The sequence below is a fragment of the Amblyomma mixtum genome, chromosome 3 (assembly GCF_055824585.1).
Source record: "Amblyomma mixtum isolate Tamu chromosome 3, ASM5582458v1, whole genome shotgun sequence".
Classification (NCBI taxonomy): Eukaryota; Metazoa; Arthropoda; class Arachnida; order Ixodida; family Ixodidae; genus Amblyomma; species Amblyomma mixtum.
In genome coordinates, this window is record NC_143014.1 from 2483706 (window position 1) to 2508068 (window position 24363).

The window sequence follows — 24363 nt, forward strand, 5'->3', positions numbered from 1 at the left end:
TCAGTTTCATTAAACACAGGGCTCCAGTCACACATGCTAATAGTGTTTTTGAATAACTCCAGTGCATTGCTCCAGATATGCTGAAAACTGAATGACTGCCTGGATTTCTGGCTTGAATTAGTACTTTTGACATAGGTCATGAAAACAGGACAGTGATCACTGATGTCACTAGTAAGAGTGGCTGCACTGGTAACAAGGCTTGTGTTGGTGGTGATGATAAGGTCAAGCACAGAGCAGCTTGAAACTGTAACACGGGTTGGTGAGGTGATCACGTTTTGAAGCCAGACGCTTGAATTATGTTACTAAGATCATTTGCATGATTATTTCCTGATAAAATATTGATGTTGAAGTCACCCCCCCCCCCGCAGTTAAATGACAGTTGTTTGTGTTTGCATATTCTAATAAGTTATCAAAGTGATTCAAAAAGGCATTGATATTTCCTTGTGGCGGGCGGTACAAGACGGAAATAATTTCATTGCAATGACGCAAGGTGACGGTCTCATAGTGATCAGTTGTCACGCTAAAATCAGAGATTATTTCACATCTCAGACCATCCTTAGCATAGACGGCGACCCCTCCTCCACGTTTACGAGACCTATTTACAAGAAACCGGTTATAGCCAATAATATCTACTATTTTACTGTCATTGTGGTACCATGTTTCAGACATAAGTATGTAATCAAATTTAAATGGAAACTGATCTAGAAAGTAAGCTATCTCATCCTCTTTGCTAGATGGTGACCGGGCATTGATATGAAGAACTGACGTTTCCAGGGTTTGGTTGGTTTGGTTTATGGGGTTTAACGTCCCAAAGCGACTAAGGCTATGAGAGACGCCGTAGTGGAGGGCTCCGGAAATTTCGACCACCTGGGGTTCTTTAACGTGCACTGACATCGCACAGTACACGGGCCTCTAGAATTTCTCCTCCAAAGAAATTCTAGCCACCGCGGCCGGGATCGAACCCGCGTCTTTTGGGTCAGCAGCCGAGCACCATATACCGCTGAGCCACCGCGGCGGCCGTTTCCAGGGTGTCTGGCGATTTAAGATTATGTGCCAAAGCAAACTCCAAGTATTCCATGTTTAAAGAACGAGCTGCAATATCGTAGACGTTCAGCATATTTTGTCGAGATCATCTTTATGTCTGATCTGAATGCTTAGTGCTTCATCAGTCTTCCGGGCAAAGATTTTTCCACTTTGCGTCCACACCGCCTTCTATTTGTGCTCCTTTTTTTTGCTGACGGCCTTTCCCAGAAGCAGTTTCAGCGAGGGGCAAAGGTGTTCGTTACTATATATGGGTGTGGTCTCGTCAAATCCAAGGTCAGTGTTTTTAAGCCTCAGCTTTCGTGCCTTCATCAGTGCTCTATCGCGTTTCGCACGTGACTTGAATTGAACAATGATATTGCTTTTATCGGCATCTCGCGTAGGCACACGGTGGCAAGCGTCCAGGTCAGACTCAGATATGCTTTCGTTTACAAGTGAGCCAATTTGGGAGATGATGTTGATAACGTTTTCATCATCGTGCTTGACAACACAACGTACCTCAAGATTGCAGTGCCTAGAATACTGTTCTGAGGTCACCAAGCGGATTTCAAGATCACGGTTCTTCTTTTCTAGGCTAATGCACTTAGCATGAAGGGCCTCATTCTCACTTGCTAGCTTTTTGTTTGCAACTGCTTCATTTTTTAGTTGGGACTTCAAGTCTTCGACAGTGCAGAAGGCAAATTCAAGGCTTTTGGTAATGTTTTGTTGCTCCACTTTTAATTCCCTGATTTCATTGCTCATGTCTCGCTCCAGTGTCTCCCGTTGACACTTAAATTCTTGCTTAAGTTCTTCTTTCAATATGGCAAATTCAGCCTTCATATCTTCCCTTTGTTTTGCCGCCTCCTTATTCATATTTTACGTTGCAGATCGCGCGAAAAAACTACTAAAACCACAAAAATTACTTAACAAAATACTCAAGGCACTGTAATACGTGAAAACAGCACAGACGAAGTTTAAAGCACTCAAAACTTCAAAACATTAAAAACTTCGGCAGGGAAACGGCTGTTCAATGATTGTGGGATATCTCGGTAATAGTAAATAGAGAACCAACCTGCACCAAGCAATAACAGAGGGTTGATTTGCGTGCGCTGTCCGCCGTTGCCGCTGACGAAGTGCGCGATGGTGGGCGTCACTTGTCCGAGTAAGGATGCCTGGAATCACAGCTTGGTGACGCTAGCTGCGTCCCTTGATGCGACACAAAATGCGATGCACCCAGGCCAAAGTGTCCGTAGAAAGGACGCAGCAGTCACAGTACTCGAAGTGGCTGGTTGCTGGTAGATTTTCCCAAAGACGGTCCTGCACCAAGCAATAACAGAGGGTTAATTCGCGTGCGCTGTCCGCCGTTGCCGCTGCCGAAGTTCTCTGCGACAATTGTCTTCGGTTTGTGTCGGCTGTACCATGTTCTTCATGAAAGATTTTTTTCATTCTGCGGTAAAAAGCACATTATTTTATTTTTTCCTTGTATCATGTATTTGGGTCTTTCGCCGTGATTTTGTGCTTTTCATTTTTCACAAGTGCTGTGTCACTGCCTTCATATATTTTGTTTCTGAACCCCACACTAGCCTCTGGCTATGGGTTCAGTCAGTGTTTTGGTAATTTGTATGGCAAGAGTAGAAATAAAATGAACGAATGGATGAATGAAGAACGCCCGGAAGATTTTATTCCATAGGTTAAAAGGGATGTGGCTTGTGTCGGTACCACCGCTATGCAAAAGTGTCCAGGCTGCTCGCATTTGCTTCTTTTATAGGCAGTGAATAGCGTCCTCCTGGCGTCATGCAGCGTCGGCAGATCACTCGTACCAGCCCAGTATGCCAGCGACAACGACGTATCTCAGGCAGATTAGCCAAGCTAGCACTGACGAAACGCCCGGAAGATTTGATCGCATAGGTTAAAAGGGATGTGGCTTGTGTCGGCACCACCTCTAAGCAAAAGTGCCGGCTGCTAACAATTGCTTCTTTTAAAGGCAGAGAATAGCGTCCTCATGGCGACATGCAGCGTCGCCAGATCACTCGTACCAGCCCAGTATGCCAGCGACAACGACGTATCTCAGGCAGATTAGCCAAGCTAGCACTGACGAAACGCCCGGAAGATTTGATCGCATAGGTTAAAAGGGATGTGGCTTGTGTCGGCACCACCTCTAAGCAAAAGTGCCGGCTGCTAACAATTGCTTCTTTTAAAGGCAGAGAATAGCGTCCTCATGGCGACATGCAGCGTCGGGAGATCACTCGTACCAGCCCAGTATGCCAGCGACAACGACGTATCTCAGGCAGATTAGCCAAGCTAGCACTGACGAAACGCCCGGAAGATTTGATCGCATAGGTTAAAAGGGATGTGGCTTGTGTCGGCACCACCTCTAAGCAAAAGTGCCGGCTGCTAACAATTGCTTCTTTTAAAGGCAGAGAATAGCGTCCTCATGGCGACATGCAGCGTCGCCAGATCACTCGTACCAGCCCAGTATGCAAGCGACAACGACGTATCTCAGGCAGATTAGCCAAGCTAGCACTGACGAAACGCCCGGAAGATTTGATCGCATAGGTTAAAAGGGATGTGGCTTGTGTCGGCACCACCTCTAAGCAAAAGTGCCGGCTGCTAACAATTGCTTCTTTTAAAGGCAGAGAATAGCGTCCTCATGGCGACATGCAGCGTCGCCAGATCACTCGTACCAGCCCAGTATGCCAGCGACAACGACGTATCTCAGGCAGATTAGCCAAGCTAGCACTGACGAAACGCCCGGAAGATTTGATCGCATAGGTTAAAAGGGATGTGGCTTGTGTCGGCACCACCTCTAAGCAAAAGTGCCGGCTGCTAACAATTGCTTCTTTTAAAGGCAGAGAATAGCGTCCTCATGGCGACATGCAGCGTCGCCAGATCACTCGTACCAGCCCAGTATGCCAGCGACAACGACGTATCTCAGGCAGATTAGCCAAGCTAGCACTGACGAAACGCCCGGAAGATTTGATCGCATAGGTTAAAAGGGATGTGGCTTGTGTCGGCACCACCTCTAAGCAAAAGTGCCGGCTGCTAACAATTGCTTCTTTTAAAGGCAGAGAATAGCGTCCTCATGGCGACATGCAGCGTCGCCAGATCACTCGTACCAGCCCAGTATGCCAGCGACAACGACGTATCTCAGGCAGATTAGCCAAGCTAGCACTGACGAAACGCCCGGAAGATTTGATCCCATAGGTTAAAAGGGATGTGGCTTGTGTCGGCACCACCTCTAAGCAAAAGTGCCGGCTGCTAACAATTGCTTCTTTTAAAGGCAGAGAATAGCGTCCTCATGGCGACATGCAGCGTCGCCAGATCACTCGTACCAGCCCAGTATGCAAGCGACAACGACGTATCTCAGGCAGATTAGCCAAGCTAGCACTGACGAAACGCCCGGAAGATTTGATCGCATAGGTTAAAAGGGATGTGGCTTGTGTCGGCACCACCTCTAAGCAAAAGTGCCGGCTGCTAACAATTGCTTCTTTTAAAGGCAGAGAATAGCGTCCTCATGGCGACATGCAGCGTCGCCAGATCACTCGTACCAGCCCAGTATGCCAGCGACAACGACGTATCTCAGGCAGATTAGCCAAGCTAGCACTGACGAAACGCCCGGAAGATTTGATCGCATAGGTTAAAAGGGATGTGGCTTGTGTCGGCACCACCTCTAAGCAAAAGTGCCGGCTGCTAACAATTGCTTCTTTTAAAGGCAGAGAATAGCGTCCTCATGGCGACATGCAGCGTCGCCAGATCACTCGTACCAGCCCAGTATGCCAGCGACAACGACGTATCTCAGGCAGATTAGCCAAGCTAGCACTGACGAAACGCCCGGAAGATTTGATCGCATAGGTTAAAAGGGATGTGGCTTGTGTCGGCACCACCTCTAAGCAAAAGTGCCGGCTGCTAACAATTGCTTCTTTTAAAGGCAGAGAATAGCGTCCTCATGGCGACATGCAGCGTCGCCAGATCACTCGTACCAGCCCAGTATGCCAGCGACAACGACGTATCTCAGGCAGATTAGCCAAGCTAGCACTGACGAAACGCCCGGAAGATTTGATCGCATAGGTTAAAAGGGATGTGGCTTGTGTCGGCACCACCTCTAAGCAAAAGTGCCGGCTGCTAACAATTGCTTCTTTTAAAGGCAGAGAATAGCGTCCTCATGGCGACATGCAGCGTCGCCAGATCACTCGTACCAGCCCAGTATGCCAGCGACAACGACGTATCTCAGGCAGATTAGCCAAGCTAGCACTGACGAAACGCCCGGAAGATTTGATCGCATAGGTTAAAAGGGATGTGGCTTGTGTCGGCACCACCTCTAAGCAAAAGTGCCGGCTGCTAACAATTGCTTCTTTTAAAGGCAGAGAATAGCGTCCTCATGGCGACATGCAGCGTCGCCAGATCACTCGTACCAGCCCAGTATGCCAGCGACAACGACGTATCTCAGGCAGATTAGCCAAGCTAGCACTGACGAAACGCCCGGAAGATTTGATCGCATAGGTTAAAAGGGATGTGGCTTGTGTCGGCACCACCTCTAAGCAAAAGTGCCGGCTGCTAACAATTGCTTCTTTTAAAGGCAGAGAATAGCGTCCTCATGGCGACATGCAGCGTCGGCAGATCACTCGTACCAGCCCAGTATGCCAGCGACAACGACGTATCTCAGGCAGATTAGCCAAGCTAGCACTGACGAAACGCCCGGAAGATTTGATCGCATAGGTTAAAAGGGATGTGGCTTGTGTCGGCACCACCTCTAAGCAAAAGTGCCGGCTGCTAACAATTGCTTCTTTTAAAGGCAGAGAATAGCGTCCTCATGGCGACATGCAGCGTCGGCAGATCACTCGTACCAGCCCAGTATGCCAGCGACAACGACGTATCTCAGGCAGATTAGCCAAGCTAGCACTGACGAAACGCCCGGAAGATTTGATCGCATAGGTTAAAAGGGATGTGGCTTGTGTCGGCACCACCTCTAAGCAAAAGTGCCGGCTGCTAACAATTGCTTCTTTTAAAGGCAGAGAATAGCGTCCTCATGGCGACATGCAGCGTCGGCAGATCACTCGTACCAGCCCAGTATGCCAGCGACAACGACGTATCTCAGGCAGATTAGCCAAGCTAGCACTGACGAAACGCCCGGAAGATTTGATCGCATAGGTTAAAAGGGATGTGGCTTGTGTCGGCACCACCTCTAAGCAAAAGTGCCGGCTGCTAACAATTGCTTCTTTTAAAGGCAGAGAATAGCGTCCTCATGGCGACATGCAGCGTCGCCAGATCACTCGTATAAGCCCAGTATGCCAGCGACAACGACGTATCTCAGGCAGATTAGCCAAGCTAGCACTGACGAAACGCCCGGAAGATTTGATCGCATAGGTTAAAAGGGATGTGGCTTGTGTCGGCACCACCTCTAAGCAAAAGTGCCGGCTGCTAACAATTGCTTCTTTTAAAGGCAGAGAATAGCGTCCTCATGGCGACATGCAGCGTCGCCAGATCACTCGTACCAGCCCAGTATGCCAGCGACAACGACGTATCTCAGGCAGATTAGCCAAGCTAGCACTGACGAAACGCCCGGAAGATTTGATCGCATAGGTTAAAAGGGATGTGGCTTGTGTCGGCACCACCTCTAAGCAAAAGTGCCGGCTGCTAACAATTGCTTCTTTTAAAGGCAGAGAATAGCGTCCTCATGGCGACATGCAGCGTCGCCAGATCACTCGTACCAGCCCAGTATGCCAGCGACAACGACGTATCTCAGGCAGATTAGCCAAGCTAGCACTGACGAAACGCCCGGAAGATTTGATCGCATAGGTTAAAAGGGATGTGGCTTGTGTCGGCACCACCTCTAAGCAAAAGTGCCGGCTGCTAACAATTGCTTCTTTTAAAGGCAGAGAATAGCGTCCTCATGGCGACATGCAGCGTCGCCAGATCACTCGTACCAGCCCAGTATGCAAGCGACAACGACGTATCTCAGGCAGATTAGCCAAGCTAGCACTGACGAAACGCCCGGAAGATTTGATCGCATAGGTTAAAAGCGATGTGGCTTGTGTCGGCACCACCTCTAAGCAAAAGTGCCGGCTGCTAACAATTGCTTCTTTTAAAGGCAGAGAATAGCGTCCTCATGGCGACATGCAGCGTCGCCAGATCACTCGTACCAGCCCAGTATGCCAGCGACAACGACGTATCTCAGGCAGATTAGCCAAGCTAGCACTGACGAAACGCCCGGAAGATTTGATCGCATAGGTTAAAAGGGATGTGGCTTGTGTCGGCACCACCTCTAAGCAAAAGTGCCGGCTGCTAACAATTGCTTCTTTTAAAGGCAGAGAATAGCGTCCTCATGGCGACATGCAGCGTCGCCAGATCACTCGTACCAGCCCAGTATGCCAGCGACAACGACGTATCTCAGGCAGATTAGCCAAGCTAGCACTGACGAAACGCCCGGAAGATTTGATCGCATAGGTTAAAAGGGATGTGGCTTGTGTCGGCACCACCTCTAAGCAAAAGTGCCGGCTGCTAACAATTGCTTCTTTTAAAGGCAGAGAATAGCGTCCTCATGGCGACATGCAGCGTCGCCAGATCACTCGTACCAGCCCAGTATGCCAGCGACAACGACGTATCTCAGGCAGATTAGCCAAGCTAGCACTGACGAAACGCCCGGAAGATTTGATCGCATAGGTTAAAAGGGATGTGGCTTGTGTCGGCACCACCTCTAAGCAAAAGTGCCGGCTGCTAACAATTGCTTCTTTTAAAGGCAGAGAATAGCGTCCTCATGGCGACATGCAGCGTCGCCAGATCACTCGTACCAGCCCAGTATGCCAGCGACAACGACGTATCTCAGGCAGATTAGCCAAGCTAGCACTGACGAAATGCCCGGAAGATTTGATCGCATAGGTTAAAAGGGATGTGGCTTGTGTCGGCACCACCTCTAAGCAAAAGTGCCGGCTGCTAACAATTGCTTCTTTTAAAGGCAGAGAATAGCGTCCTCATGGCGACATGCAGCGTCGCCAGATCACTCGTACCAGCCCAGTATGCCAGCGACAACGACGTATCTCAGGCAGATTAGCCAAGCTAGCACTGACGAAACGCCCGGAAGATTTGATCGCATAGGTTAAAAGGGATGTGGCTTGTGTCGGCACCACCTCTAAGCAAAAGTGCCGGCTGCTAACAATTGCTTCTTTTAAAGGCAGAGAATAGCGTCCTCATGGCGACATGCAGCGTCGGCAGATCACTCGTACCAGCCCAGTATGCCAGCGACAACGACGTATCTCAGGCAGATTAGCCAAGCTAGCACTGACGAAACGCCCGGAAGATTTGATCGCATAGGTTAAAAGGGATGTGGCTTGTGTCGGCACCACCTCTAAGCAAAAGTGCCGGCTGCTAACAATTGCTTCTTTTAAAGGCAGAGAATAGCGTCCTCATGGCGACATGCAGCGTCGGCAGATCACTCGTACCAGCCCAGTATGCCAGCGACAACGACGTATCTCAGGCAGATTAGCCAAGCTAGCACTGACGAAACGCCCGGAAGATTTGATCGCATAGGTTAAAAGGGATGTGGCTTGTGTCGGCACCACCTCTAAGCAAAAGTGCCGGCTGCTAACAATTGCTTCTTTTAAAGGCAGAGAATAGCGTCCTCATGGCGACATGCAGCGTCGCCAGATCACTCGTACCAGCCCAGTATGCCAGCGACAACGACGTATCTCAGGCAGATTAGCCAAGCTAGCACTGACGAAACGCCCGGAAGATTTGATCGCATAGGTTAAAAGCGATGTGGCTTGTGTCGGCACCACCTCTAAGCAAAAGTGCCGGCTGCTAACAATTGCTTCTTTTAAAGGCAGAGAATAGCGTCCTCATGGCGACATGCAGCGTCGGCAGATCACTCGTACCAGGCCAGTATGCCAGCGACAACGAAGTGTCTCAGGCAGATTACCCAAGCTAGCACTGACGAAACGTCCGGAAGATTTGATCGCGTAGGTAAAAAAGGATGCAGCTTGTGTCGGCACCACCGCTGTGCAAAAGTGTCCAGGCTGCTCGCATTTTCTTCTTTTATAGGCAGTGAATAGCGTCCTCCTGGCGTCATGCAGCGTCGGCAGATCACTCGTACTAACCCAGTAGGCCAGCGACAACCAAGTGTCTCGCAGATTAGCCAACCTAGCACCGAAGAACGCGCGGAAGATTTGATCGCATAGGTTAAAAGGGATGTGTCGAGGCTGCCCTAGCGGGTCTGGATCTGTTGCGCGCGTCTCTAGTTGTGGCAGTGCCGTCACGTATTAGGCTACCGGCTCAGCATCAGAACTGAACCTAGACATCTTCAGAGGCTCTTCGCGTGCGAGGTTCACCCTGCAGCGCCAATCCACATGCCCCTTACTCTCGCGGCTCGGCGACGGCCTCTCTGAAAAGCTGGTCGGTGCTGTTTCCTTTGAGCACCACAGCTCGTTTGCCTGCTCTTTAATTTCTGCCGCGCATAACTGTTCGCTGTCCTGAATTGTGCATTTTGGAGCAGCGTCACTAACATTCCGGATTCCAGCAACCATCTGAGCGGCATCGCCCTTTTCATCTAACGCTGCGCTCTGACTTGGCGCTTGAACGTTGCTATCCGGTGACTCTCCGTGACGCTCTTTCCCGGAAAGCTGTCTTTCGGTTTGGCGGCATACCAACTCACTACAGACTTCCTGGCGCGGAACCTCCACCTCATTTGCCGTAGCGGCATCTATCTCAGGGCTAGAAGCGGCCGTGTCGCACATTTCTTTTCGGCTGGCGTTTCCGGCCAAACCATCCCTTGCGCCTTTGCAATGGCTAGTAGTGCTACGATCCCTTTCCTCTGGCTTTAAATTCACAGATCCTGCCGCCGTTTCTGCTGAACTGGCAGTTCTCGCTACGATTATACCTGCCTTGTCGTTGCTGTCTTGCGCAACTCTTGTGTCCCTAGCTGCATCTTTACTTTGACGTTTAGAGTCCACCACCATACGTATGCCGAAGAAACGGAAGAGGGCACCTTTTGCTATGTCATAGTGGTGAACCTCATTGTCGCCGAGGCGCGCCAATACGCCGCCGACGTCACCAGGCGGGATGGCCACCAACAACATTGACCATTCGGCCTTTTCTAACTCTTCCTTCCTACAGACTTGCTCAAAATTCTCGAGGAAAGTTCTGAAGCTCTCGCCTCTTCGAAAAGTCCTCAAACGATCTCGAGCCCTTCGCCATTTGAGAAGCTGAACGTTACGCAAGAGCTCCTGCTGCTGGAGCAGTTCGCTTTTCTCTTTGTCCTGAAGAAGCCTTCGCGTTTCTCGCTCCGCTTTTGCTGCTTCTGCCTGAGCTTCAGCTAGCTTCACCTCTAGTCGCTTCATTTCTCGCTCCCCCTCATCTTTCCTCCTTTGTTCGTCTAACTCCAATTCCTCTTTTCTTTTTCGTTCCTGTAACTCCTCTCTTCTTTTTTCGCTTCTCCAATTCCTCTTTTCTTTTTCGTTCCGCTAATTCCTCTTTTGTTTTTTGTTCTTCTAACTCCTCTTTTCTTTTTATTTCCTCCCAGTGCTCCACTATCTCCTCGTCCTCAAACCCAAGGTCCTCTATCGCACTGACAACCTGCAATTTCTTCATAGTTTTCCCACAATCAATCCCTAATTCCCCAGATAAGGAGATCAGGTCCATCTTACGCAACTTTCGCCAGTCCATGACTGCCCTGAAGTGTTCGCTAATAATGTGATCTCTAGTCTCTCAAGGATGTTGGTGCAAAGCAAGGTTCAAATTCGAACAGGCTACTGCAACCAACGTACACTACCAGGAAGAGCAGCACAAATGCTAAGCCTGGCAATACTCAAGGAGAGATGGCAATGCACTCACCAAAACCGGAGCCAGGACACCACGCAGACGATCTCACCGCTGCCAACCAGTTGTTGCGACCCGGGTAGCATGGCCGGACCGGTGATGTGACGAGGAGGATGTAAGACTGGGTTAGGAGGAAGACAACGAAAACTTTATACAGTTATTTACATTATTTACAAAGAGTGACTGAGGATGACTCTCAGTAGAAGGGAACTTCTTCGTCAACCGGAGTCGACGGGAGCTAGCAGGATATTTTCGGCCACACTCACAGCCGAGGTAAATAGGGTTCGGATTCCCGAGATCCCTGACTCTGGAATAAAGTTCGAAGAGCACTGTCCAAACGGATGGACCGAAGGGTACGCTGGTGTTACCACCCACGGCAGGGGCGGTGCGGGCTGTTCCGCTCTCTCGCAGCTCGGTCGATGGGAAGGGGGAGAGGCTGACTCATCCAACACGACTGGAAATGAATCTCCTGCAGTCTACCAGCAGGTGAACGAACGTGCTTCCCCGCCGGATGTACAGAACACGAGACCTCTGTCGAGGACACAGCCGTCTTTATTTATTTATTCAAATAAATAAAGACGGCTGTGTCCTCGTTCAATTAACAGCCAGCTTGACTGTGCGTAGCACCCCTCCGTCCTTCGGCGACCCGAGGGTATACACTCGGCCTGACTGGCGCCGCCACGTCGCCGCCGCTTCCGCTGTGGTTTGCCGCTGTCAATGCCCCCAGTAAGCCCCCTTCGCATCTTCGGCTTTCGCCGCTGCTGCCGTGGTCACCTCTGCTCAAGTCCGCTGCCCTAATCCACTTAGGCTAGGATGGGGCATCACAAGCACCACACCTCACCGCCGCCGTAGCCAGGTTGTCGGCCTTGTCGACTGTTCACGGTTGCTGCTTGATCGGGCCCACATGGCCAGAAGTACAATCAAAACAGGAAGAATTACAAGGCATGTGGTTGTTTTTTCTTCTGCTTTTCTAATCAATTAGCTTTAAGCGATAACATAATCAGTAATATTCTAAACCGAACAACAGCACAAAATAAATAAACAAATTAAAAATCCCCTGTGCCCCTTGGTTTCTGTGGCTGTTGGCTTCTCTCATATTTATAACGAGCCCCTCATTCCCCTTCCGTTGTTTGCTTAATTGCTTAGCGAGGGCCTCGGTTGTGGCAGCCTTGACGCCATAGGAAGCATATTTCATTCCAAACAGAGTAAGAAAGCGTGCAAAGCCAATACCTTGGATTACGCGACCTAGTTTAGAAACAAAACGAAAACTGAAGCGCTTGAAACAAGGTAACGCCTGTCAGCCCAATATTCATCGCACACGGACTTACTCAAGCTGTGAGCAGTGCCAAACGGCAGTATTTGCAAGTTACGTTGCCTAACTTGATGAGGTACAAGCCTGATAAATTTTGGAACTTTTTATCCCAGAAGAGGAAACCAATATACCAAATACTGCACGACCGCGCCTTCGTTATTCACAAGAAAAGCATTGCAAATCATTTTAATACATATTTTCAAAGTTTTTTTTTCATTCCCCGCCAAGCATGCGCTATGCGACGTTCCTAAAGAACGCGAGGTTGACGAGTGTGATTCAGTTTCTTTGCTTTGGGGTTTTTGAATGCTTCTGTACAAAAAACAGCGAATATCTCCAGGATCTGATAACATCCCCAACTAATTCCTGCACCGTTACGCCGATATGTTATCCTAGTTCTTAGTCACCATATTCCGAGCGTCCACATCGTCAGCTCACATTCGTTCTGACTAGCTAACGGCACGTGTGGTCCCTGGGCTGAAGAAAGGTGACGGGACCCTCATCCAGAATTATCACCCCATTTCAATGTTAGGTTGCAAAATGTCAGAGCATATCATTGGCGATTACGTAACTGATTTTTTAAATAACAGTTCACTGCAGCATGGCTTTCCGAAAGGTTACTCCAATGTTAAGCAATTAACTTCAGTTGCACAGTGCTTCGCAAGGCACTGCGAAGACTCTTTAGGCTCTGCCTCTTTCATAAATTTTATCACAGCCAACCTGATGTTTCAGCTATGTTTCCAGCTCATCGCTTATCAAGCCGTACCAACCATCCCAAAGCAGTCTACCCTCCCCCAGCACAGACTACAGCTCGTCTTCGCTCATTCTTCGTGCAAACTGCTCGAGGCTGGAACAGCCTGCCAATCGACTCCGTGCACCACTCCGATGCACTGCACTTCAAGGCTGCCATCCAATCTCTCATTAGTGGAACATTCAGCCCATCCCTCATGTAATACCCCATTCCTGGGGCATTTGAGGTATTGATAATAAATAAATAGAAAGTCCTCGACAGATCTGGCCAAATAAACAGACATAATATTTTTATATTTCTCAAAGTGCTTTCATTTACTTTCGTATGAAAAGCTCATTTGTAAACTCAAATTAGCTGGTCTACCAATGTCCTTAATCAGATGGATTACAGCCTATCTCGCTAGCTGAACACACTTTGTGCATGTTGGTGGTCACTCATCCCGTTCTCGTCCAGTAATGTCCAGAGTTCCCCAAGGAAGCGTCCTTGGACCTTCGTTAGTTCTTTTGAAACACAGCGCTAGCGGACAACAGACGAGAACGAAGGCACACAGAAGACACACAATGCGCTGACTATCAACTTTTATTGTCAGAAGGCCGATCCGCGTCTTATATAGGGAATATGAAGGAGAGAGTGATCCGCATGCGGATGACGAACCCGTGGCAATTGCCCGAAGATGGCAGCGTTATTCTAATCATCACACTCTAATAGTCACCCACAGGGGTGCAAAAACCGGGAGACTGAAGACATGGGGCAGGTGCATAAACACACACAAAAGACAAACACAAATTAACAACGGGAAGTCTAAAAAGATGCCGAAGAATGCCAACGAACAACACGGCTAAAAAGATGACAATGAAAGAGGAAAACCAGAAAAACATTAAAACGAACAACGTGGCGAAAGCCGTGCACATTCAGCAAACCACCGAAAACCGTGACATGGGGAAAGGCCAAAAAGTTTATAAGTATAAAAAACCTGAAGTGTCATGGGCGCACCTTAACATGACAAGGAGTTAAAAAGGTTAAAAAAAGTATAAAACACAGGAAAAGCCTTTGGGAGCAAAACGAAAAAACACATAGGAAAAACAAAACGAAGATGCTTAGGTGTGTGGCAACTAGCGGAACATGGTTATGGAAAAAATAAAAAAAATGGCTGAGGCTTACCTTGGTTAAGCCTGGAGAATGCGAAGCATCATTGTGTCGCGTAATTTGGAGGCGCACAACCACAGCGACGGCGCGAGGTGGGCCCCCGTTCCTCCACTGTCGTGACGTCATCAAGTCACGTGGTGTGACGTCATGTATCACGTGATTTTGAGGCGCACAACCACAGCGACGGCGCGAGGTGGGCCCCCGTTTCTCCACTGTCGTGACTTCATCGTGTCACGTGGTGTGACGTCATGTATCACGTGATTTGGAGGCGCACAACCACAGCGACGGCGCGAGGTGGGCCCCCGTTTCTCCACTGTCATGACGTCATCAAGTCACGTGGTGTGACGTCATGTTTCACGTGATTTGGAGGCGCACAACCACAGCGACGGCGCGAGGTGGGCCCCCGTTTCTCCACTGTCGTGACGTCATCGTGTCACGTGGTGTGACGCCATGTATCACGTGATTTGGAGGCGCACAACCACAGCGACGGCGCGAGGTGGGCCCCCGTTTCTCTACGGTCGTGACGTCATCGTGTCACGTGGTGTGACGTCATGTATCACGTGATTTGGAGGCGCATAACCACGGTGAAGGGCTGAAGTGGTAGCTAAAGTAGTATGCTTCGCATAAAAAATAAGGCAATGGAGTGTGAGGACCAGAAGGCTAAAGGCATACATGGGATAAGAAATGTATCGACAAAAAAAATGAGCGCGAGAGCTTAAAACACGAGCATAAAAGTGCTGAAGAAGAAGTGCTCTAGAAGTCGCAGGCAAGAACCAAACGAAGCGCCGAATCGATTCAAGCAGATAGGAAACAAAGCTCTTTTTCTGAAAAAGCAACTGACGGTGTGCTAACACACACGTCTTATTGCCTGTTAATAGCAGCGGCTTCAATTATCTCTAGGGTCAGTCGGTTTTTATGCTTTGCTAGGACTTCTGTTTCGCCAAAGGTAGGAGAGCGGCGGCGGCAAGGACTACAATCACGACAATGAATAGCCAGATTGCCCCATTTTTTGTCATTAGCGTTGGCTTTGTGCTCTAGCAGTCTTTTGTTTTGGCATCGGCCTGTTTGGCCGATGTACTTTTTGCCGCAAGATAAAGGGATGGAATACACGACGCTAGAAGAGCATGCGATGGCGGATCCCGATGATTTGTAGTGCATTCTGGAACCTTCTCCCCAGAGCCATTGACCCGCCGGCAATGACTGGAAATGCGGTGGGGGGGCCGAGAAAATAACTTCACCACCAGCTTTTTTCCCATTTTTTTTTAAGATTGTGGGAAACCTGGTGGATGTAGGGAATCACAGCGAGCTTGTTGCTGCGAACCATCACATCTCTTGCGGGCTGGCTATCTCTCTGCCCGATTCTTAGCATTTCTTCCGCTACCGAAGACAGAAGTAAGGCCCCAGAATCAAGTTTCTTGAATGGTTGAAAAATCTCTCCTCTAGGCTGTGCTCGCAAGACTTGAGCAAGGCATTCTTGAAGGTGGCCTGGACAATATTTCCTTTTACTAGTTTTGAATTAGCGGACTCGAAAGGTAGGAGAGGATTGTTGCCCCGTGGTTGAAAGGTCAAGCAGACGTGCTGCGCAGAAAACTGCAATTTAAGATCAAGAAAGCGGATGTAGCCGTTTTTCATGGGTTAACAGAAGCGGGGAAAGGGTTTCTGTAAAGATTTCGAACACCTTGTGAGCTTCAGCCATGAAAGCAGCCTCGGAACAGTCCAGCAATATTAGATAATCGTCAACGTACCTGAAGATTTTCAGCACAGGCAAATCATTGACCTTTTCGTTTATCGCTCTGTCCTGCATGGCCAAGAAAAGGTCGCTCAAGACGGGGGAAATACAGGAACCAATATATATGCCCTGCTTCTGAATAAAAATAGGGTCATTCCACTAAGCGTAAGTGGACCTTAGACAGAAAGCAATTCTAAAAAGCTAGAAACAGAAGTGCCGCAGGTGTTTTGAAAGGTGACAACTCCGTGCTTATGTATTTTTTTTTCATAACCATGTTCCGCTAGTTGCCACACACCTAAGCATCTTCGTTTTGTTTTTCCCGTGTGTTTTTTCGTTTTGCTCCCACAGGCTTTTCCTGTTTTTATACTTTTTTAACCTTTTTACCTCTTTGTCATGTTAAGGTGCGACCATGGCACTTCAGGTTTTTTATACTTTTAAACTTTTTAGCCTTTCCCCATGTCGCGGTTTTCGGTGGTTTGTTGGTTGTGCACGATCCATAATACAACATTTTGGGCGAGTTGGTTACCTACATTCATTATTACAGCGCAAAGACGGCACAGAACAAGAAGGGGACACAACAGCGCTGTGTGTCCCCTATACAGCGCTGTTGTGTCCCCTTCTTGTTCTGTGCCGTCTTTGCGCTGTAATAATGAATGAAGGTTGTGCACGGCTTTCGCCACGTTGTTCGTTTTAATGTTTTTATGGTTTTCCTCTTTCATTGTCATCTTTTTAGCCGTGTTGTTCGTTGGCATTCTTCGGCATCTTTTTAGACTTCCCGTTGTTAATTTGTGTTTGTCTTTTGTGTGTGTTTATGCACCTGCCCCATGTCTTCAGCCTCCCGGTTTTTCCACCCCTGTGGATGACCATTATCAGAATGCTGTTTTTCTTTATTGGAAGTTCTTAACATTTTTCTGTAACTTTTTGTTTTCTTCTTTTGCTGTATTGAATTTTACTGTTTAATGTTATGTACTTAACCCCCCCCCCCTACAATAATGCCTCTCAAGGCGCTGTAGGTACCTTCAATAAATAAATAAATAAATGTGATGATTAGAAAAACGCCTGCCACCTTCGGGCGAGTTCCACGGGTTCGTCGTGCGCATGCGCACCACCTTCCTCTTCCCCACACATCGGCCTTCTGACAATAAAAGTTGATAGTCAGCGCATTGTGTGTGTCTTCTGTGTGCCTTCGTTCTCGTCCGTTGTCCGCCAGCGCTGTGCTTCAAAAGAATGCTCTACCAACTCGCCCGGCATCATACCTTGCTTCATTAGTTCTCATTTACATAAATGACATTGTTGACGTTATTACTGAGCCAGTCCATATCAGGCTGTTCGCGGACTATTCACTGAAATTAAAACTCCGGATGACCAAATACCGCTGAATTCGAACCTCAACAGTAATCAGGATTGGCGAAACATGCATGACATGACACCAAACGCTGAAAAAACTGTTTTAATGAGAATAACTAATCAAATTCACAGCGTATCCTATCAACACAGCCGATCTTCACAGCCTCTGCCCGAAGTAACACAGTACAGGTGCCTTGGTGTCACAATAACAAATACCTTACGTTGGAATGCCCACATTTCGAACATCTGCGCAGCATCTTTCCGCAGACTGTTTTCTCAAATACAAACTGAAACAGTCACCTCCTGCAAAGAAGCACTTTGCTTATACATACACTATTACAGCCAAATTAGAATATGCCTGTGCGGTGTGGGAAAACTAATATTCATACGTTAGAGATAGTTCAAGGAAAATCCGTTGGGTTTATTTTTTCTGAATTCCGCACTACCGATTCTCCACGAGATTTTAAGAACGACCCTGGCATAGAGACGTCTGAACCTCGAAGAAAGCTGCAGCAAACAAAACTTTTTTTTTGCTCAAGAACAAGTTGTCTAAGTGCCCTGACCCGTACATAAAACCACTACATCGTTACGAGCAGTCGCTAACCCCTTATCGCGCCAGAGGAAACATTTTTAAATATTCTTTGTTTTCCTCGCACAAAAACAGAGTGGAACCAGGTTTCACTGAATTTTTTAGTGAGCACTGATAGCATCACCAGTTATTTATGAGTACGCGCTTTAATCCATCTGTACGTAGACCATTATTTTCCAATTTCTGCTTGGTGTGCTAAATGCTCATTTCGGTTTCTTTCATATTCATTTCGCCTCCTGCTTGGGCCTACCATGTGAATTCTGGCAGTAATTTTTGCTCTGTTCAATTAGCTTATTTGTGTTAGAATCCATGCAAGTGCAGCCCTTTGATTCCCTTTTATTTGGTGTCCTAAACACTGACTCTACAATTTTCATGTTATATTTCCCCTCCCGCTTGGGCCTACCCAGGCCCTAGATAAATAAATAATATAAATAATATGCAGACAAACTAATGTTCAGCAGTTGCCGAAGCGAGAAGCAGTTTACGATAGTGTTGTGTCCCCTTATTGCTTTTGTGTGTGTGCGCCCCCGCGTCCTCCTCCTAACGACAGTTCGCATCCTCCTCCTAACGACCACTCAATCCTCCTCCTAACGACACTTGCCCCTCGTCGCACGCTGTCACCAGATGCCCCCCCACGGTGCGCCCCCGCACCCTCCTCCTGTTCTGGGAAGCCACTCCCTCCCGTGGACGCTTCTCAGCTCCCTCCTTTCTTCGGGCGGCCAGTTCGGCTCCTGCCTCGGTCGACGCTGGTCGCACCCTCATCGGCTTTAAATAAACGAAGTCTAAAAGTACCGTGTGCGTCTTTCGCTGCATTCAACACAGCGACCGGACACGACAGTGGCGACGAGAAAGTGGATTCGACCCGCGCTACGCAACGCTATTGACAAGCCATGGCTACGCGAGGGTTTCCCAATCAGATCCCAGAATTCAACGGCTCATCGTGGTCATCGTGGGTTGGACGCCTTCAGTTCTACTTTGAAGCTAACAACATCACAGACCCAGCCTTGAAGAGGGCCAACCTGCTGACGCTGTGCGGGGAGCAGACCTACGATACTGTCTGCGCCCTTATTCAGCCAAGCACACCAGCGGCAGTGTCTTACGACGACATCGTAAAAGCGCTGCAAAAGCACTACGACCCAAGGCCATCCGAGGTCTACAGCCGGGCTCGCTTCCAACGACGAGATCAACTGGGAGGAGAAACTGTGAGCGCCTACGTAGCCGCGCTCAAGAAGCTCGCTGCCGACTGCAATTTTGGAACGCTGTCGACAACAGCTACCGGGCAGGAGGGAGACGCAGCTTCTTCTGCTAACACCACCATGCTTCCCTTGGACGTGATGTTACGCGACAGATTTGTGTGCGGACTGAGTGACGAGTCACTGCAGCAGCGCCTGTTCGCTGAGAAGGACCTCACATTCAGCAAAGCTTACGACATCGCCGTTCGAGCGGAGAGCGCCGGTCACCAGCAGAGAGGGATTCGCCGGAACACCGAGCCGGTACACCAGACAAGCAACCAGGTGCGCAAGCCTTCTGTTGTTGTAAAATCGGTCAAAAAGGCACAACGCTGCTGGCGGTGTGACGACCAACACAACCCCCAGGGATGTCGATTCCAGTCAGCCACGTGTAATTTTTGCCACAAGCGAGGGCATATCGAAAGAGCATGCATTACGAAACGGAGACTTGCCAAGATAAAGTCACCTTCCCAGCCTAATCACAGCGTCAACGCCTCAGAGAATACGCCGCTATCTGATCTCCATGGAACAACATCAGCAACACCATCTGTGTTGTACGACCTGAACACCATGAATCTCGGCACGCGACCGAAGATTTTTACAGAAGTAAGCGTACATCACCAGCTGATTAAGTTCGAGGTGGACTCCGGCGCAGCCTGTACTCTGATCAGTGAGGACACGTTCCGAACTTCATGGCCATCTGACGCACCCGCCCTGCAACAAGACGACACGCACCTGCGAACGTGGTCAGGACAGAATCTGCCACTATTGGGCTCTGCCAACGTGCAGGTTAACTACAACGGCCAGACCCATACGCTACCTCTGCTTGTTGTGAAGGGCACAGGATCAAGCCTTCTAGGGAGAAACTGGTTTTCTCCACTAGGCGTGATGATATGCAGTAAACATCAAAACGCCGATGCGCTAAGCCGTCTGCCACTAGACGCAACTGTTGACGAACCATTTCTACCAGGAGACGTTCTGATGTTCGAAGCACTGCCAGAACCTCCGCTTACAGCAGGCACAGTTGCAGCATCTACGCAGAAGTGCGCAGCTCTCCGGCTAGTTTACACAGCTGTTCAACAAGGCAACGTGCATAAACTCAAAGGGGACAACTTCGACGCTTACCGCAGGCGAGCTACAGAGTTGAGCACCCATCGCGGCTGCATCATATTTGGGTCCCGAGTTGTGATGCCGAGAGAACTACGCGCACAAGCTATGTCTCTCATCCACGCCGGACATCGGGGCATCGTTGCAATGAAAAAGTGTGCCAGAAGCTACATGTGGTGGCCTGGCATTGACAACGACATCGAAACAGTGGTGCGAGAATGCAAGCCTTGCCAGAGCAGCCGGAGCGCCCCGCCGAAAGCTCCTGTCCCAGAATGGGAAAAGCCAGACACACCATGGCACACACTGCACATTGATTTTGCAGGACCAATTGAGGGCTGCACTTTCCTTGTGGTCGTAGATGCCTACACAAAGTGGCTTGAGATAAGGCAAATGGGACAGACGACTTCGGCAGCAGTCATTGACAACCTCCGATCACTATTTGCAACGTTCGGCCTGCCGCGCAAGGTAGTGTCGGACAACGGAACACCGTTTGTGTCTGCGGAGATTCTCAAGTTTTATCGCGACAACGGGATCTCCTCAGTTACATCGGCCCCCTACCACCCAGCGACAAACGGACAAGCCGAGCGCTACGTAGCCGAGCTAAAACGCGCCCTTGAAAGAGATCAGACAGGCTCGCTGCAGCGCCGCCTTGCGCGCTTTCTCTTCAAGCAGCACACGACGGTTCAGAGCACAACAGGCGAGACCCCCTCGAAAATGATGTTCGAGCGTGAAATGCGAACCCAGCTCACAGCCATCCTCCCCGAGCCAAAGGCAGAGACGTTCCGGGAAGAAAAAGCAATTCCGCGCTGCGGCACGCTTAATGAGGGGCAGCGCGTCCTCGCCCGACAGTTTCTGAAAAAGCCACGCTGGGAGGAAGCTACAATTGTCAGACGCATAGGCCTGCGCTCTTGGCTCGTCAACATACATGGCACAGTAGCACGCCGACATCTCAACCAGCTGCGTAGATTTACGACGCCGTCTGAGAGCTGTCCGCCAGCGGAGAGAACACGTGCACCATTTTCCCACATAGCCTGGCACCTCTTCCCGGAAGAAGAGACTTCGCCCAGGACAGACCCAGGAGACACAGCGAACAACAGCCAGCCTACAAGTGTTTCTCCCCCGAGCGCACAAAGCCAGCGCGCCTCCACGCGTGAGCGCCGACCCCCTGCACGATACCAGGCAACTTTCTAAGGGGGAAGGAAGTGTTGTGTCCCCTTATTGCTTTTGTGTGTGTGCGCCCCCGCGTCCTCCTCCTAACGACAGTTCGCATCCTCCTCCTAACGACCACTCAATCCTCCTCCTAACGACACTTGCCCCTCGTCGCACGCTGTCACCAGATGCCCCCCCACGGTGCGCCCCCGCACCCTCCTCCTGTTCTGGGAAGCCACTCCCTCCCGTGGACGCTTCTCAGCTCCCTCCTTTCTTCGGGCGGCCAGTTCGGCTCCTGCCTCGGTCGACGCTGGTCGCACCCTCATCGGCTTTAAATAAACGAAGTCTAAAAGTACCGTGTGCGTCTTTCGCTGCATTCAACACAGCGACCGGACACGACAGATAGGCAGCGAAGCGTTGAACGAGGAAAGTATATAACTGAATGAAGCATAAAACTGCGGGAAGGACAGGACACAGGGCAGAAGTAGGCAGGACGAGCGCAGACTTTAAACTATTTAACTGAAGCAGCGCCTCTTACGTTCCTCAACAACAATACGAATGCGCGCCAAGCACTCAACTGTGCACTCGAAACATGTTCACCTATCAAGCCAAGGAAGCTAAGTTCTGTTTAGTACACGTGAACAGAAGGTTCGCTAACACATTTTTGGGGACTACATCTGTGTATGCCTAACGCTTCGTAAATTTCATGCGCCTTCTTGTCATTGGAGGCGCCGATTACCTTAGATTTCTTGAAAAGTGGCGTATATTTTTTTGTCGCAAGATAGGCAGTGCTTAGGCAAGTATTGACCACATTGCGATCCCAGGGGGTTGCAGTGCTCTTGTAAACGCTGCTTTACAGCAACCAATTCGCACCTCAACGAGATTTCATAAACCACTGCTGGTTTGCAGGTCACATACCTGGTTGATGCCACAGCCAGATTTCTTTCGAGTATATTTGTTAGTTGACACAGACGCGACAGCTTGCAGGGCGCCAAAAAGAAAACTTCCGTACCGAATTTACCTCCCACCCTACTCAGACCATGAGAGACCTTGTCTATAAGACAATGAATTTCAAACTTCAGCCGCTTGCGGTTATCTGTCGCGAGAACCGGTGTGTTTGAGAATAGGAATAAAAAGGCTATTTTACCCTATGATTCCAGCCACTCAAAAACTCATCAAGAAGGGAATTGCGTATACCTACCTGACGTCGTATTTCGCCGAGTCGTGTTCGCACATGCTGAAGACTAGTTTTTCCGCTCAAGTGTTTCGCCTCCGTTCCGCTGGGTTTTCCCCTGGTCTCCTTAAGGCTGTTGCACAGTCTCTGCTAAACAGCATATGGACGGTAGTATACAAAACCGAAGAAGAGCATGTTTTCACCTGCGTTTTATAAAAACAGACAGAATGAAGACAAATAGAAACAGTGCAGCCGAATGTATTGCAAGCTATGTTATATGTGACATATATGGATTCCAAGAGAACGCAAGCGTAGCAGGAGGCGGCAGAAAGTTAGGTGAGCGGATGAGATTAAGTAGTTTGCGGGATATGGAGGCCGCAGCTGGTAAAGGACAGGGTTGATCGTAGAGACGTGCAAAAGGCATTTGCCCTACAGTGGGCGCAGTCTGGCTGATTACGAGGTTTCACAGGACTGGGCGAACCATGCCTTTTGAGTGAAAATCCCCCAGAAACGTGGGGACGCGTACGGGGAGCTCTACAAGTAATCGGCTAACTACGCGCGCCTTGTCGTTTGCAGTGAGCATGGCCAACGCGACGCTGGATTACGTGTCAGGGGTCCCGGCGGTGCGGGCCTTCTTCTACTGCGTGTACGCGCTTGTCTTCGCCGTGGGCGTGTCGGGCAACGCGCTCGTCTGCTTCGTGGTGGCCCGCCAGCGTAGCATGCACACGGTGACCAACCTGTTCATCGCCAACCTGGCGCTCTCGGACATCCTGCTGTGCGCGCTGGCTGTGCCCTTCACGCCGCTGCACCAGTTCGTGGGCGCCTGGCCGCTGGGCGCCGCCCTCTGCCGCCTGGTACCCTTCGCGCAGGGCGTGAGCGTCTACGTGTCCTCTTTCACGCTCACGGCCATCGCTGTGGACCGCTTCTTCGTCATCATGCACCCGTTCCGGAGCCGCCTGAGGCTGCCGCTGTGCGGCGCGCTCATCGCGCTCATCTGGCTGGCCGGCACGCTGCTCACGCTGCCCTACGGCCTCTTCATCGGCCTCACGGCCGACGGGGCCTTCTGCGAGGAGCGCTGGCCCTCGGAGCGCAGCCGGCGCGCATTCAGCCTCTGCACCAGCTCCCTGCAGTTCGGCCTGCCGTTCGCCATCATCAGCTTCTGCTACCTGCGCGTGTGCTGCAAGCTGCGCGAGCGAGCCAGGGCCAAGCCCGGCGCCAAGTCGCTGCAGCGCGAGCAGTTCGAACGCCGACGTACGCGCCGCACCAACCGCATGCTCGTCTCCATGGTGGCCATTTTCGGCGCCTGCTGGCTGCCGCTAAACCTGTACAACCTGGCCGTCGACTTCTCGGTGCCCGCGGCCCGATGGCAGTTCGCAAACGCCTTCTTCTTCCTAGCGCACGCGGTCGCCATGAGCTCCACATGCTACAACCCCTTCCTCTACACGTGGCTCAACGACAGCTTCCGCAAGGAGTTCAAGGCCGTGCTGCCGTGCTTCGCGAGGCCCGCCGAGCCGCCGCCACCCGCTGCTGTGCGATACGTGTGCAGCAGCGACGCCGTCAAGCTGCCCGAGCAGCAGCTGTGAATCGATTATGGCGTTGCGCTTGCCTCCGAGAGAGTGCGAGAGCAGGTTTGGTCTGATCATAGAAACGTGCCTCTACCTTCAACCACGCCGCAAATAAACGAAAAAAACTGTCCGTCTCTGAATTTTCATATTCTTTCTGGAAACGGATCGACAGGGGCGGACTTTTTTAAGCATGAAATGCTTTTAGCTCCCGTTGTCGGCAGTGTGGTGACGTCACGCCGAGACCGAGAGCCATCATCCGGGCACTGAATTCCACTCATCCGGGCTCTGAAACGAGAACATCCGGGCACCGTACGAGACTTAACGAGATTCAACGAGACTCTCTAAGCTCTCCTACGGGACCGGCATACAAGTGCCGGTTGCTCTCCAAACGAGTCACAAAAAATAACTGCTGCCAGTGTCTTCTCAATGTTTATCAAGATA

At 50.1% G+C, this 24363-nt stretch overlaps 1 protein-coding gene across 1 annotated transcript in view; it reads left to right on the forward strand.

The window, feature by feature from the left end:
- Positions 1-24235, forward strand: part of LOC149349101 (prolactin-releasing peptide receptor-like) — a 178131-nt gene extending 153896 nt beyond the window's left edge. The window contains exon 2 of the mRNA XM_089578067.1: positions 22934-24235. Coding sequence (XP_089434193.1) covers positions 22939-23940 — 1002 coding nt within the window. The 5' untranslated portion in view covers positions 22934-22938 and the 3' untranslated portion in view covers positions 23941-24235. The remainder of the gene's footprint in view (positions 1-22933) is intronic.
- The last annotated feature ends 128 nt before the right edge of the window (positions 24236-24363 follow it).